The following is a 14944-nucleotide window of genomic DNA, read 5'->3' as shown; positions in this document are numbered from 1 at the left end:
GGGGTCCCCAGCGCCATGTGGGGACCCCAGATTTGGGGGAGGGGGGGAACCCCACCACCCCCCTCTCACCCACCTGAAGCCCAGTGAACCAGTGGGCCAGTGATGGGGGACACCCCTGGGGGTCCCAGGACATTTGGGGGGGGGGGGGATGGGGACATGGCAGGGCCTGGCAGCACCCTTCCCCCTCCCCAGAGCTGGGGCAGGGACGGGGGGTAAATTGGGGTCTCCTGTCCCCCCCACTGTGTCCCCCCCAGCAGCTGGGGCCGGTGACAGCTCCATGTCCCCAGGGCCGGGGTGGGGGGGAACCCCACCATGCCCAGCTGCTGCCTGCAGAGACACCCCCCGGTGGGGGGGGGGGGCAGCCCCCCACAAACCCCTTTGGGGGGGGGGCCAACACAAGCCCCCTGGTCCCCAACCATGACAGGGACACCTCCCCATCACAGCCCCCCTAAAAAAATCCCACCATGGGTGGGGGTGGACATCACCACCACTTCCCACCTCTTTTATTACACCCGAACGCTACAAAATGAAGGGGGGGGGGGGACCCCCTCCAACATCCCCACCCCCCCACTACCCCGAAGGAAAAGCCTTGATGACCTTGACGTCGTCGAGGGGCCGGTCCTGGGCGTTGGTCTCCACCATGGCCAGGCGGCCCAGCACCCCCATGCCCTGGCAGACCCTCCCGAAGATGCTGTGCTTCCCGTCCAGCCACTGCGCCGGGCCCAGCGTCAGGAAGAATTGGCTACCGTTGGTGTCCGGCCCCGCGTTGGCCATGGCCAAGATGCCGGCACCTAGGAGGGACAGAGGGACATCGGTGATGGTGATGGTCTGCTTTTGGGGGGGGGGGGGTTTTGGGGTGGTTTTTTTTTTTGTTTGATTGGTATCATGGGAGATATGGATCATGGGTGGGGTTCTGGGGAATATAGGGGATGTGCCACCCCATGGCCAAGGTCCTGGTAATGTGGGGGACACGTCACCCCATGGTCAGGCTCCTTGGGACACATCACCCCATGGTCAGGCTCCTTGGGACATGCCACCCCATGGATAAGGCTCTGGTATCATGGGGGACATGCCACCCCATGGTCAGGTTCCCTGGGACACATCACCCCATGGTCAGGCTCCTTGGGACATGCCACCCCATGGTCAGGTTCCTGGGGGACATGGGGGACATGCCACCCCATGGCCAAGGTCCTGGCAACGTGGGGGACACGTCACCCCATGGTCAGGCTCCTTGGGACACGTCACCCCATGGTCAGGCTCCTTGGGACATGCCACCCCATGGATAAGGCTCTGGTATCATGGGGGACATGCCACCCCATGGATAAGGCTCTGGTATCATGGGGGACATGCCACCCCATGGTCAGGTTCCTGGGGGACATGGGGGACATGCCACCCCATGGCCAAGGTCCTGGCAACGTGGGGGACACGTCACCCCATGGTCAGGCTCCTTGGGACATGCCACACCATGGAAAAGGTTCTGGTATCATGGAAGACATGCCACCCCATGGATGGGGTCTTGGGGGACATGCCACCCCATGGCCAGCCTCCTGGGGGTCATGACACCCCACGGATGGGGACTTAGGGAGACATGGGAGACATGCCACCACATGGATAAGGTTCTGGTATCATGGGGGACATGCCACCCCATGGTCAGGTTCCTGGGGAACATGGGGGACATGCCACCCCATGGCCAAGGTCCTGGCAACGTGGGGGACACGTCACCCCATGGTCAGGCTCCTTGGGGCATGCCACACCATGGAAAAGGTTCTGGTATCATGGGGGACATGTCACCCCATGGTCAGGTTCCTGGGGAACATGGGGGACATGCCACCCCATGGCCAAGGTCCTGGCAACGTGGGGGACACGTCACCCCATGGTCAGGCTCCTTGGGGCATGTCACCCCATGGATAAGGCTCTGGTATCATGGGGGACATGCCACCCCATGGATGGGGTCTTGGGGGACATGTCACCCCATGGCCAAGGTCCTGGCAACGTGGGGGACACGTCACCCCATGGTCAGGCTCCTTGGGACATGCCACCCCATGGATAAGGTTCTGGTATCATGGGGGACATGCCACCCCATGGATGGGGTCTTGGGGGACATGCCACCCCATGGCCAGCCTCCTGGGGGTCATGACACCCCACGGATGGGGACTTAGGGAGACATGGGAGACATGCCACCCCATGGACAAGGCTCTGGTATCATGGGGGACATGCCACCCCATGGATGGGGTCTTGGGGGACATGTCACCCCATGGCCAAGGTCCTGGCAATGTGGGGGACACGTCACCCCATGGTCAGGCTCCTTGGGGCATGCCACCCCATGGATAAGGTTCTGGTATTATGGGGGACATGCCACCCCATGGTCAGGTTGCTGGGGGACATGGGGGACATGCCACCCTATGGCCAAGGTCCTGGCAACGTGGGGGACACGTCACCCCATGGTCAGGCTCCTTGGGGCATGTCACCCCATGGTCAGGCTCCTTGGGACATGCCACCCCATGGATAAGGTTCTGGTATCATGGGGGACATGCCACCCCATGGTCAGGTTCCTGGGGGACATGGGGGACATGCCAGCCCATGGTCAGGTTGCTGGGGGACATGGGGGACATGCCACCCCATGGCCAAGGTCCTGGCAACGTGGGGGACACGTCACCCCATGGTCAGGGTCTTGGGGGATACGGGAGACAAGCGACCCCATGGATGGGCTCCTGGGGGACATGCCACCACATGGATAAGGTCCTGGCATCATGGCAGACATGTCACCCTATGGCCCAGGTTTTGGGGAACATGGGGGACATGCCACCCTATAGATGAGGTCTTGGAGGACATGGGAGACATGCCACCCCACAGCCAAGATTCTGGCATCATGGGGGACATGCCACCCCATGGCTGGAGTTCTAGGGGACACGGGGGACACAGCACCCCACGGCTGGGGTTCTGGGGGCCATGGGGGTCTCAGCACCCCACGGCTGGGGTCCTGGGGTCCTGGGGGACATGGAGGCCACAGCACCCCACAGCTGGGGTCCTGGGGAACACAGGGGACACGCCACCCCACGGCTGGGGTCTTGGGGGCCATGGGGGACATGCCACCCCATGGCCAAGGTCCTGGCAATGTGGGGGACACGCCACCCCACAGCTGGGGTCCTGGGGTCCTGGGGGACATGGAGGCCACAGCACCCCACAGCTGGGGTCCTGGGGAACACAGGGGCCACACCACCCCACGGCTGGGGTCTTGGGGGACATGGGGGCCACGCCACCCCACGGCTGAGGTCCTGGGGGACACGGGGGCCACGCCACCCCATGGCTGGGGTCCTGGGGGCCACGGGGGCCACGCCACCCCACGGCTGGGGTCCTGGGGGACACGGGGGCCACGCCACCCCACGGCTGGGGTCCTGGGGGACACGGGGGCCACGCCACCCCACGGCTGGGGTCCTGGGGGACACGGGGGCCACGCCACCCCACGGCTGGGGTCCTGGGGGCCACACCACCCCACGGCTGGGGTCCTGGGGGCCACGGGGGCCACACCACCCCACGGCTGGGGTCCTGGGGGACATGGGGGCCACGCCACCCCCCACGGCCAGGTTTTGGACCTCCCGGTGACGGTCTCTGCTCACCGGTGAACTTCAGCTCGGGGTGCAGCTCGTCCTCAAACTGTTTGCCGTAGATGGAGGCACCCCCGCGGCCTGGGGAGGGGGAAGGGGGGGTCAGCCGGGACCCCCCCCCCCCCCCCCCTCAGCGCGGGAGGGGACGCGGGGAGGGGGTGGTCTCTCACCGGTGCCGGTGGGGTCCCCCCCCTGCACCATGAAGTCCTTGATGACGCGGTGGAACTTGGTGCCGTTGTAGTAACCGCGGCGGCAGAGCTCGGCGAAGTTCTTGCAGGTGCGGGGGGCGTGTTTCCAGTACAGCTCCAGCACCAGTGGGCCCATCCTGCCGCCGCACCGGCACCGGCACCGGTACCGGGGGGTCACCCCGTGGTGCCCCCAACCCCCCCACCCCCACCCCCACCGGGATTCATTCCGGATGGGGGGGGGCAGGGCAGGGGATGGGGGTGCTTGGGAGCAGGGGGGAACCGCGGGCTGCCCGGCACCGGGGGCTGTCTGGTAGCGGGGGGTGATGGGGATTGCCCGGTACCGGGGGACACCGGGGGCTGTCCGGTAACGGGGGGGGGGGGGACCGGGAGTGGATGGTAATGGGGGCTGTCCGGTACCGGGGGGCTGGGGGCTAATGGGCACCGGGGTGCAACGGGGTCTTCCCGGTACTGGGGGACACTGGGGGCTGTCCGGTACCGGGGGGTGATGGAGACTGCCCGGTACCGGGGGACACCGGGGGCTGTCCGGTAATGGGGGGGGACCGGGAGTGGATGGTAATGGGGGCTGTCCGGTACCGGGGGGCTGGGGGCTAATGGGCACCGGGGTGCAACGGGGGCTGCCCGGTACCGGGGGAGTGATGGGGACTGCCCGGTACTGGGGACACCGGGGGCTGTTCGGTACCTGGGCGGGGACCGGGAGTGGATGGTATTGGGGGGTAATGGGGGCTGTCCGCTACCGGGGGGCTGGGGGCTAATGGGTACCGGGGGGCACCAGGGTCTTCCCGGTACTGGGGGACACTGGGGGCTGTCCGGTACCGGGGGGTGATGGGGACTGCCCGGTACCGGGGGACACCGGGGGTAACGGACACTGGGGGCTGTCCCGGGGGGAGCGAAGGGACCGAGGTGGGAGAGGCCGCCCGCTGCCGGTGCCGGTACCGGGGGAGCGGCCCCGCCCCTTACGTGGTCTCCATGGAGACGGTGGGCGGCTGCCAGGAGTCGGGCGGGACGGCGGCCATGCTGCTGCTGCTGCCGCTGCTGCCGCTGCCGGCGGCGGAAGGGCCCCGGCCCGCCGCGCGCTTCCGGGGGCACGCCCCCCCTTCCGGCGGCGACCAATGGGAGAGCGCAGTTGGAGGGGCGGGGAAGAGGAAGAGGGCCAATCCGCGCGGCGGGCGGGCGCGCCGCTATTGTGACGCAGGGGAGGGGGAATTCGAACGAGGGCACGCCCCCTCCGCCGGGACACGCCCCCCTCCGCGCGCGGGCGGCGAGCGGGAGCCGGGGGCGGGCGGCGGTGAGCGGGGCGGGGGGGGCGGGGGGACACCGGGAGCGGGGCGGGGCCAACCGGGAGCGGGAGGAGGGGCCACCGGGACCCGCGGCGCGGGGGGTGGGGGGAGCGGGGACCCTGCGGTGGGGGGCTGGGGGGTCCCCGGGGCGCGGGGATGGGACCCCCCGGTGTGGGGATGGGGTCCCCGGGGATCGGGGTGTGGGGATAGGGTCCCCCGGTGGGGGCTGGGACCCGCCGGTGGTGGCTGGGACCCCCCGGGATCAGGGTGTGGGGCTGGGGTCCCCCGGTGGGGGCTGGGACCCTTTTAGTGTGGGGCTGGGGTCCTCCGGTGGGGGCTGGGGTCCCCCCGGTATCGGGGTGTGGGGCTGGGACCACCCGGTGAGGCCTGGGACCCTCCGGTGGGGGTTGAGACCCCCCGGGATCAGGGTGTGGGGCTGGGGTCCCCCGGTGGGGGCTGGGACCCTTTTAGTGTGGGGCTGGGGTCTTCCGGTGGGGGCTGGGGTCCCCCCGGTATCGGGGTGCGGGGCTGGGAGCCCTCGGTGTGGGGCTGAGACCCCCCGGGATTGGGGTGCGGGGCTGGGACCCCTCAGTGTGGGGCTGGGGTCCCCCGGGGTTCGGGGCTGAGATCCCCCGGTGGGGGCTGGGACCCCCCCAGGATCGGGGTGCAGGGCTGGGACCCCCCGGTGGGGGCTGGGACACCCTCAGTGTGGGGTTGGGGTCCCCAAAGGATTGGGGTGTGGGTCGGGGACCCCCCTGGGATTGGGGTGCGTGGCTGAGAGTCCCCCGGGTGGGGGGTGCGGGGGTCCCCCGCTCTAGCCCCCCCAGGCCGCGCCGTGCCCGTGCCGGCGGTGCTGTCACCGGTGGCACAAAGCCCCGATTGTCCCTGGCACCGGCGGGTGCCATCCCCGGGCACTGGCCGGTGCCATCCGGGCGCCCCACCGGGGGTCCGGGACCGGGGGTCGGGGACACGGGTGGGGGTTGGGGACACGGGTGGGGGTCCCTGGGTCACCCCCCCGCTCGCCGCCAGGCAGCCCCTGTGCCGGCGCCGCGGGCCGAGGCGGAGGCGATGGCCGAGGAGCGAGGTAGGGCAGTGCCAGCGCCGCGTCCCCACCGTGTCCCGTCCCCGCCCCCTCCCCGCCGGTGCTGGGGGGCTGGGGCTCACCCCGCGTGTCCCCCCAGATGTCCGCTTCGTCACCGAGGAGAGCTTCGACTTCGGGTTCCTGTCCCCTTCTGATAGGTGAGGTGGGGACGTGGGGGACGTGGGGGACATGGGGGACATCCCACCCCATTAACAGTGTCCTGGCATCATGGGGGACATGCCACCCCATGGCCACCTCAAGAATGGGGTCTTGGGGGACATGCCACCCCATGGCTGGGGTCCTGGGGGACATGGGGGGACATGCCAACCTGTGGCCAAGGTCCTGGCATCATGGGAGACGTGCCACCCCATGGCCAGGGTTCTAGCATCATTTGGGACATGCCACCCCATGGCCAGGGACACTGGGGACATGCCACCCCATGGATGGGGTCTTGGGGGACATGCCACCCCATGGCCAAGGTTCTAGCATCATGGGGGACATGCCACCCCATGGATGGGGTCCTGGGGGACATGTCACCCCATGGTCAGGGACACTGGGGACTTGCCACCCCATGGATGGGGTCTTGGGGGATGTGGGAGACATGCCACCCTATGGCCCAAGGTCCTGGCATCATAGGGGACATGTCACCCCATGGCTGGGGTCCTGGGGGACATGTCATCCCCATGGCCAGCCTCCTTGGGACATGCCACCCCATGGTCAGGCTCCTGGGGGACATGGGAGACATGCCACCCCATGGCCAAGGTTTTGGGGAACATGAGGGACATGCCACCCCATGGCTGGGATCCTGGGGGACATGTCACCCCATGGCCAGGGACACTGGGGACATGACACCCCATGAATAGGGTCTTGGGGAACATGGGGGACATGCCACCCCATACATGGGGCTCTGGGGGACATGGACATGTCACCCCATGGCCAAGGTCCTGGCATCATGGGGGACGTGCCACCCCGTGGCCCAGGTTTTGGGGAACATGGGGGACATGTCACCCCATGGCCAGGGACACTGGGGACATGACACCTCATGAACAGGGTCTTGGGGAACATGGGGGACATGCCACCCCATACATGGGGTTCTGGGGGACATGTCACCCCATGGCCAGGGACACTGGGGACATGACACCCCATGGCCAGGGACCTAGGAGACATGGGGGACATGCCACCCTGTGGCCAAGGTCCTGGCATCACGGGGGACATGCCACCCCGTGGCCCAGGTTTTGGGGAACGTGGGGGACATGCCACCCCATACATGGGGCTCTGGGTGACATGGACTTGTCACCCCATGGCCAAGGTCCTGGCATCATGGGGGACGTGCCACCCCGTGGCCAAGGTTTTGGGGGCCATGGGGGACACACCCCCCCACGGCTGGCGTCCTGGGTGGGGTGGGGGGGACATGTCACCTCCTGGCCATCCTGGTGGGTGACACGGGGTGGCGGGGGGGTGGACCCTCAGGGAGCCGGTGCAGGGCTAACGCTGGCCTTCACCCCGCAGCCGGGAGGAAGAAGAGGATGAAGAGGAGGAGAGCCCGGCCGGGGCGGGGGCCGGGGGGGGCAGCGGCCGCTGGAGCCCCCTGAGCGGTGCCCGGCTGGAGGAGATGGTGCGGGAGGCCACGCGCCTGGCGGCGCAGCTGGAGCGATGTCACCTGTCCCCCGCCACCCCCCGGGGTCCCCTGCCCGCCCCCCGCAGCCCCCGCAGCCCCCGCCGCGAGACCTTCGTGGTGAAGGACAGCCCCGTGCGGGCGCTGCTGCCCACCGTGGAGTCCCCCCCCCCCGCCGCCACCACCCGGCCCCCCGCCAAGCCCCGGGGTGTCCCCGCTGCCACCAACATCCCCGGCACCCGGAAGGTAGGTGACAGCTCAGGGTGGGGGGGTGGGGGGTCCCTACACTGTGTTCCCACCAGGGCTGAAGCTCCCCCCACCCCTCCAAATCCATCTTGGGGTGGGGGTGGGGGGGCTCGGAGTGCCACCCTCATGTCCCCAAGTGGGGCACCGTGGCCCCCCCCCCCGGCTGGGTGGTGGGCACCCACCAAGCGGTGTCCTTGTCCCCCCACCTCTGCTTCCAGGTCTCGCCCAGCTGTCACCCCACAGCGGCGCCGAAGGGACCCCCCGGGGCCAGGGTGCCCCCCCCCAGCCGGGTGGGCCCCCCCCGGCCTTGCCCTCCCCAGGGGCAGGGGGTTGGGACCCGGGGCAAGTCCGAGCCCCTCCGGGTGGGGACAGCAGGTACCGGCTCTGCGGGGGGACGGGGACAGGGTCGGGGACAACCTGGGCGTGGGCAGGGGGCACCCACACCGTGGGGTGTGCTTGTGCCATGGGGCACCCACACCATGGGGCACCCACACCATGGGGCACCTCCACTGTGGAGCATCCACAGCATGGGGCTCCTGTGCCATGGGGCACCCACACCATGGGGCACCCATGTTATGGGGCGTCTATGCCAAGGGGCACCCACACCATGGGGCACCCACCATGGGGCACCCATGCTATGGAATATCTATGCCAAGGGGCACCCACACCATGGGGCACCCACCGTGGGGCACCAGTGCCATGGGGCACCTACCACGGGGCACCCACCATGGGACACCCACACCATGGGGCACCTACCACGGGGCACCCACCATGGGACACCCACACCATGGGGCACCCACCATGGGGCACCCATGCTTGGGTCACCCATACCATGGGGTACCAGTGCCATGGGGCACCCACACCATAAGGCACCCACCATGGGGCACCCACACCATGGGGCACCTACCATGGGGTACCAGTGCCATGGGGCACCCACCTTGGGGCACCTATCATGGGGCATCTACCATGGGGCACCCATACCATGGGGCACCCACACCACGGGGCACCCACCACGGGGCACCCACCATGGGGCACCCACCATGGGGCACCTACCATGGGGCACCCGTGCCACGTGGCACCCACCATGGGGCACCCACCGTGGGGCACCAGTGCCATGGGGCACCTACCACGGGGCACCCACCATGGGACACCCACACCATGGGGCACCTACCATGGGGAACCAGTGCCATGGGGCACCTACCACGGGGCACCCACCATGGGGCACCCATAGCATGGGGCACCTACCATGGGGCACCCACCTTGGGGCACCCACCATGGGGCACCCATAGCATGGGGCACCCACACCACGGGGCACCCACCTTGGGGCACCCACCATGGGGCACCCACGCCATGGGGCAGGAGAAGGGGAGCCGAGCCCCACCAGGGATCCAGTACCCAGGGGCCAAGTGGGTGCCAAAGCCACCCCCAAGCCCCGCCACGGGATGGGGGGGTCGGGGTGCCCCCGCCATGCCCCCACCCACCCCCCTCTCTCCCCAGGCCAGCCGAAGGCGAGGGGGGGCGCTGCCCCAGTGCCCCCCGCCACCCGCCAGCCCCGTGCCAGGGCCACCGCCGTCCCCGTCCCCTCCGGCCGCCCCCCCGCGCCCAGCGCCATCCCCAGGGCGCCCGGCCGGGCCCCGGCGGGGGGGGCAGCACCGGGTGGGAGGGCACCCACACCCAGAGGTAAGGATGGGTGCTGCTGGGGGGGGGGTGGGGTGGGCAGGGGATTGCCCCCCCGCCCCGTGCCTCAGTTTCCCCATGGCTGCTCTCCCCTCTGCAGGCGCGGGGGCGGCACGGGCAGCCCCCCCACCCGCTGGCTCGGGGTGCAAACCGGGACCCCCCCCCAGCCGCCTCCGCCCCCCTCGGAAGACGGCGGTCAGCAGCACCCCGAGGTGACACCCCCCCCCCCCCGCCTCACCCAGAGCAGCTCGGGGTGCCCGGACCCCCCCCCCCCGACCCCATCCTGGTGCGTGGGTGAGGAAGGGGGGAACTGGGGAAACTGAGGCACGGGGAGGGGGGCAGAACTGGGCCCCCCCCGGGATGAGGCAGAGGCGCAGGTTGGATTTTGCTTTAATTACAAAAGGTCACGTCAGCAGTAGGAACCCCCCCCGCCCCCCCCCCCCAGCACCCAGGGGTCCCATCCCCCCCCCCCAACACCCACCCCTGGGTGCCACCCACCCCTGGGTGCCACCGCCTCAGCCTCACCCTTGGGGTGGGCAAAGTATTGGGGGGGCGGGGGGGGGGCCCAGACATCCCTGCACCCCCCAACTAATCCCCCCCCTCCCCGTGCCCCCCCTGCCCCCCACCTGGGGGGGTTGGCACCGGGGGGGGGGGGGGAGGGGCGGGTTATATATCCTCTTTTTTTTGTATTTTTCATGTATTTTTTAAATAAAACCCTCCACCGGGCCTGGGGGCTGTGGTCGATACTGGGGGGGGGCGGCGGGGGGGGGCACCCAATGCCACATCTCCCCCCCCCCCCCACCGGTGCCAACGGGGTGGGGGGCAAATCCCTGCCAGGCTCCAAAGTGCAATGGGAGGGGGGGGGGGGCTGTGCCCCCTCCTGGTGCCCCCCCCCCCCCTCCCCGGTGGCCCCCCCGCACCCCATCCCGGTGCCACCTCCCCCCCCCGTCCCGGTGCCACCCTCCCGTCCCGGTGTCCCTGGCGCGGTGGCACGGGCAGGGGGTGCCCGCTGGGTCCCCGTTAGATGGAGGTCTCGTCGCTCCTGGGTGGGTGGGGGGGGTCAGACAGACGGGTGGGGGGTGGGCACAAAGTTGGGGGGGGGGGGTGGGAATAAAAAACAAGACAGACGGATGCGTGATCGGGGGCGAGGCGGGGTGCCAGGGTGCCCTCCGCGCCCGCAGCACCCAGCGCTCGCCCGGACGGGGGGAGATGGAGGGGGGAGGGGGGGGGTGTGGGGGGGCAGGGGGCAGGAGCCCCCCCCCGGCCCCCGCGGGTTAATGGAGAAAATTAAAAAACAGAAATCTGGGCGGGGGAGGGGCGGAGAGGAGAGAAGAGGGAGGGTTAGTGCCCGCGGGCAGGGACCCCCCCGGTGCCCACCGCGATGCCACCCCGCGCCCCCCCTGCAGGCACCCCAGCACCCTAATGGACACTCAATGGGCACCCAATGGGCACTGTTAGACCTGATGGGCACCCAAGGGGCACCCTGGCACCCAATGGGCACACCACACCCAATGGGCACCCAATGGGCACTGTTAGACCTGATGGGCACCCAAGGGGCACCCTGGCACCCAGTGGGCACACCACACCCAATGGGCACCCAATGGGCACTGTTAGACCTGATGGGCACCCAAGGGGCACCCTGGCGCCCAATGGGCATCCAATGGGCACTGTTAGACCTGATGGGCTCCCAAGGGGCACCCTGGCACCCAATGGGCACCCAATGGGCACTGTTAGACCTGATGGGCACCCAAGGGGTACCCTGGCACCCAATGGGCACCTGATGGGCACACCACACCCAATGGGCACCCAATGGACAGTCAATGGGCACCCAATGGGCACTGTTAGACCTGATGGGCACCCAAGGGGCACACTGGCGCCCAATGGGCACCCAATGGGCACTGTTAGACCTGATGGGCACTCAACAGTCACCCTGGTGCCCAATGGGAACCCTCACACCCAGTGAGCAGCCAGTGGGCACCCAGGCACCCCATGGGCACTCAACAGGCACCCTGGCACCAAATGGGCACCCTCACCCAATGGGCACCCTGACATCCAATAGGCACCCTCAAACCCATTGTGCACCCCTACACCCAGTGGCACCCAATGGACATCCTCAAACCCAGTGGGCACCCTTGCACATGATGGGCACCCAAAAGGCACCCTTGCACCCAATGGGCACCCAATGGGAACCCTGGCACCCTATGGATACCCAACAGCCACCCTTGCAACTGATAGGCATCCTGGCACCTAATGGGCACCCGACAGCCATCCTTTCACCTGATGGGCACCCAATGGGAATCTTTGCACATGATGGGCACCCAACAGGCACCCTTGCACCCAATGGGCACCCAATGGGAACCCCGGCACCCTATGAGCAACCAATAAGCAGTGTTGCACCCAATGGGTGCCCAAAGGGAACCCTGGCACCCAATGGGTGCCCAACAGCCACCCTTGCACCCAACAGTCATCCTTTCACCTGACAGGCACCCAATGGGCACCCTTGCACCCAATGAGTGCCCAACGGGAACCATGGCACCCAACAGCCACCCTTGCACCCAACAGCCACCCTTGCATCTGATGGGCACCCAGGGGGAACCCTTGCACCTGATGGGCACCCTTGCACCTGACGGGCACCCAGCAGCCACCCTTGCACCCAATGGGTACCCGATGGGAACCCTGGCACCTAATGGGCACCCAACAGCCACCCTTGCACCCAACAGCCATCCTTGCATCTGATGGGCACCCAATGGGCACCCTTGCACCCAATGAGTGCCCAACGGGAACCATGGCACCCAACAGCCACCCTTGCACCCAATGGGCACTCTTGCACCTGACGGGCACCCAGTGGGAATCCTTGCACCCAATGGGCACCCCTGCACCCAATGGGTACCCAACAGCCACCCTTGCACCCAATGGGCACCCTTGCACCTGATGGGCACCCAACAGCCACCCTTGCATCTGATGGGCACCCAGTGGGAACCCTTGCACCCAATGGGCACCCCTGCACCTGATGGGCACCCAACAGCCACCCTTGCACATCAATGGGTGCCCATTGGGCACCCTGGCACCTAATGGGCACCCCTGCACCCGATGGGCACCCAACAGCCATCCTTGCACCCAATGGGTGCCCATCGGGCACCCTAGCACCCATCCATCGGGCACTCACTCGGAGCCGGAGGAGTCCTCGTCCACGGTGCCCGCCTTGATGCTCATGGCGATGGGGGTGACGCCGCTGAGCTGCTCCTGCAGGGTCTGGCGGGGCCGGGGGGCCGGGGTGCCCCCCACCCTGCTGCCCTCGCTGCCCGAGGAGGCGGCGGTGCCCGCTGGGGGTGGCGGGGGGGGCCCGAGGCGCTGGGTGCTGCCCCTCTCGCTGATGGGTGGCAGGCATTTCTTCTTCAGGATGCCTGCGGGGTGCGGGCATCACCCAGGGTTTGTGGAGGGGGGGGGGGGTGTCCCCCCAGCCTTGAGGTCCCCCCCCCCCCCCCAAGCCCCCTCCCCATGACACCCGCTTGGGTGCGGGGCACCCCGTACCTTTGTGGGGGTGGGGCAGGGGTAGCAGCGGGGGGTCCCTGGGGAGCGCCTCGCCGTTGGGGCGGGGGGGTTCGCCGCGGGGGGGGCCCTCGCCCCCCGCCGGCTCCACCCGCAGGGTCTCGCTGCCCCCGGGCCCCTCGCTCTCGCTGGCCGTCGTCACGAATTCCCCCGGCCAGTACGGCCGCCCCGGGGCCACCAGGCTGTCACCTGCGGGGGGGGGGGGCTGCTGGGACGGGCAGGGCCCCCCCAGCCATCCCCACTGGGTGCCCCCCATCAGCACCCCAAGCAGGACAAGGGACCCCCCCCATCCCCACTGGGTGCCCCCCCATCAGCACCCCAACCAGGACAAGGGACCCCCCCCATCCCCACTGGGTGCCCCCCATCAGCACCTCAAACTGGGCTAGGGACCCCCCCATCTCCACTGGGTGCCCCCCATCAGCACCCGAACCAGGACAAGGGACCCCCCCATCCCCACTGGGTGCCCCCCATCAGCACCCCAGCCAGGACAAGGGAACCCCCATCCCCACTGGGTGCCCCCCATCAGCACCCCAGCCAGGACAAGGGACCCCCCCATCCCCACTGGGTGCCCCCCTCTCAGCACCCCAACCAGGACAAGGGACCCCCCCATCCCCACTGGGTGCCCCCCCATCAGCACCCCAACCAGGACAAGGGACCCCCCCCATCCCCACTGGGTGCCTCCCATCAGCACCTCAAACTGGGCTAGGGACCCCCCCATCTCCACTGGGTGCCCCCCATCAGCACCCCAGCCAGGACAAGGGACCCCCCCATCCCCACTGGGTGCCCCCCATCCGCACCCCAGCCAGGACAAGGGACCCCCCCATCCCCACTGGGTGCCCCCCATCAGCACCCCAGCCAGGACAAGGGACCCCCCCCATCCCCACTGGGTGCCCCTCATCAGCACCCCAGCCAGGACAAGGGACCCCATCCCCACTGGGTGCCCCCCATCCGCACCCCAGCCAGGACAAGGGACCCCCCGATCCCCACTGGGTGCCCCCCATCCGCACCCCAGCCAGGACAAGGGACCCCATCCCCACTGGGTGCCCCCCATCCGCACCCCAGCCAGGACAAGGGACCCCCCCATCCCCACTGGGTGCCCCCCATCAGCACCCCAACCAGGACAAGGGACCCCCCCATCCCCACTGGGTGCCCCCATCAGCACCTCAGACTGGGCTAGGGACCCCCCATCTCCACTGGGTGCCCCCCATCAGCACCCCAGCCAGGACAAGGGACCCCATCCCCACTGGGTGCCCCCCATCAGCACCCCAGCCAGGACAAGGGACCCCATCCCCACTGGGTGCCCCCCATCCGCACCCCAACCAGGACAAGGGACCCCCCCCATCCCCACTGGGTGCCCCCCATCCGCACCCCAGCCAGGACAAGGGACCCCATTCCCACTGGGTGCCCCCCATCAGCACCCCAGCCAGGCTGAGGGACCCCATCCCCACTGGGTGCCCCCCCTAAGCCTGGCGTTACCGGGCGCGGGGGGGGGCAGGGGGGGCGCGGGCAGGGGGTCCCAGCCGGCGGGGGGGGCCTCGTCCTCGCTCTCGGAGGAGTGCGTGGAGCCGTAGGAGCCGCTCGGGTCCTCCCCCAGGGAGAGGTCGCTGTCCGAGTCCGTGTCGTGCTCTGCGGGGCGGGGTGGGGGGGGGACAGGTCAGGGGGTGCCCAGGGACACCCCCCCACCC

The 14944-nt window shown here is 69.2% G+C and overlaps 3 protein-coding genes across 4 annotated transcripts in view; 1 reads left to right on the top strand and 2 right to left on the bottom strand.

The window, feature by feature from the left end:
- Window positions 1-501: 501 nt before the first annotated feature.
- PPIL1 (peptidylprolyl isomerase like 1) lies at window positions 502-4899 on the bottom strand. 2 transcript variants are annotated; one of them, XM_075174161.1, is made up of 4 exons: window positions 4772-4899; window positions 3776-3930; window positions 3618-3686; window positions 502-791 (listed from the first exon to the last, which is right to left on the bottom strand). In XM_075174161.1, the coding sequence occupies exons 1-4, from the start codon at window positions 4825-4827 to the stop codon at window positions 571-573; spliced, it is 501 nt and encodes a 166-aa protein (XP_075030262.1). In that variant the 5' UTR covers window positions 4828-4899; the 3' UTR covers window positions 502-570. The 2 variants fall into 2 exon arrangements, with proteins under 2 accessions (XP_075030262.1, XP_075030261.1); XM_075174160.1 differs by having other exon boundaries at window positions 3776-4150; window positions 4327-4866.
- Window positions 4900-5025: 126 nt separating this feature from the next.
- Window positions 5026-10436, top strand: PSRC1 (proline and serine rich coiled-coil 1). The gene is made up of 7 exons (XM_075174471.1): window positions 5026-5099; window positions 6121-6175; window positions 6273-6330; window positions 7682-8033; window positions 8252-8408; window positions 9531-9713; window positions 9811-10436. Exons 2-7 carry the CDS (start codon window positions 6160-6162, stop codon window positions 9924-9926), a joined length of 882 nt encoding a protein of 293 aa, XP_075030572.1. The 5' UTR covers window positions 5026-5099; window positions 6121-6159; the 3' UTR covers window positions 9927-10436.
- A 128-nt stretch (window positions 10437-10564) lies between these two features.
- The window catches only part of CELSR2 (cadherin EGF LAG seven-pass G-type receptor 2), a 51460-nt gene continuing 47080 nt past the window's right edge, over window positions 10565-14944 (bottom strand). The window contains exons 30-33 of the mRNA XM_075173970.1: window positions 14736-14885; window positions 13242-13448; window positions 12877-13114; window positions 10565-10752 (exon numbers count right to left, since the gene is read on the bottom strand). Of these exons, the coding sequence (XP_075030071.1) occupies window positions 10731-10752; window positions 12877-13114; window positions 13242-13448; window positions 14736-14885 (617 nt within the window). The 3' untranslated portion in view covers window positions 10565-10730. The remainder of the gene's footprint in view (window positions 10753-12876; window positions 13115-13241; window positions 13449-14735; window positions 14886-14944) is intronic.

This window comes from Calonectris borealis, chromosome 26 (genome assembly GCF_964195595.1).
Source record: "Calonectris borealis chromosome 26, bCalBor7.hap1.2, whole genome shotgun sequence".
In the NCBI taxonomy this organism is placed as follows: Eukaryota; Metazoa; Chordata; class Aves; order Procellariiformes; family Procellariidae; genus Calonectris; species Calonectris borealis.
The sequence above is the reverse complement of the archived record's forward strand: the minus strand, read 5'-3'. Positions and strand labels throughout refer to the sequence as shown.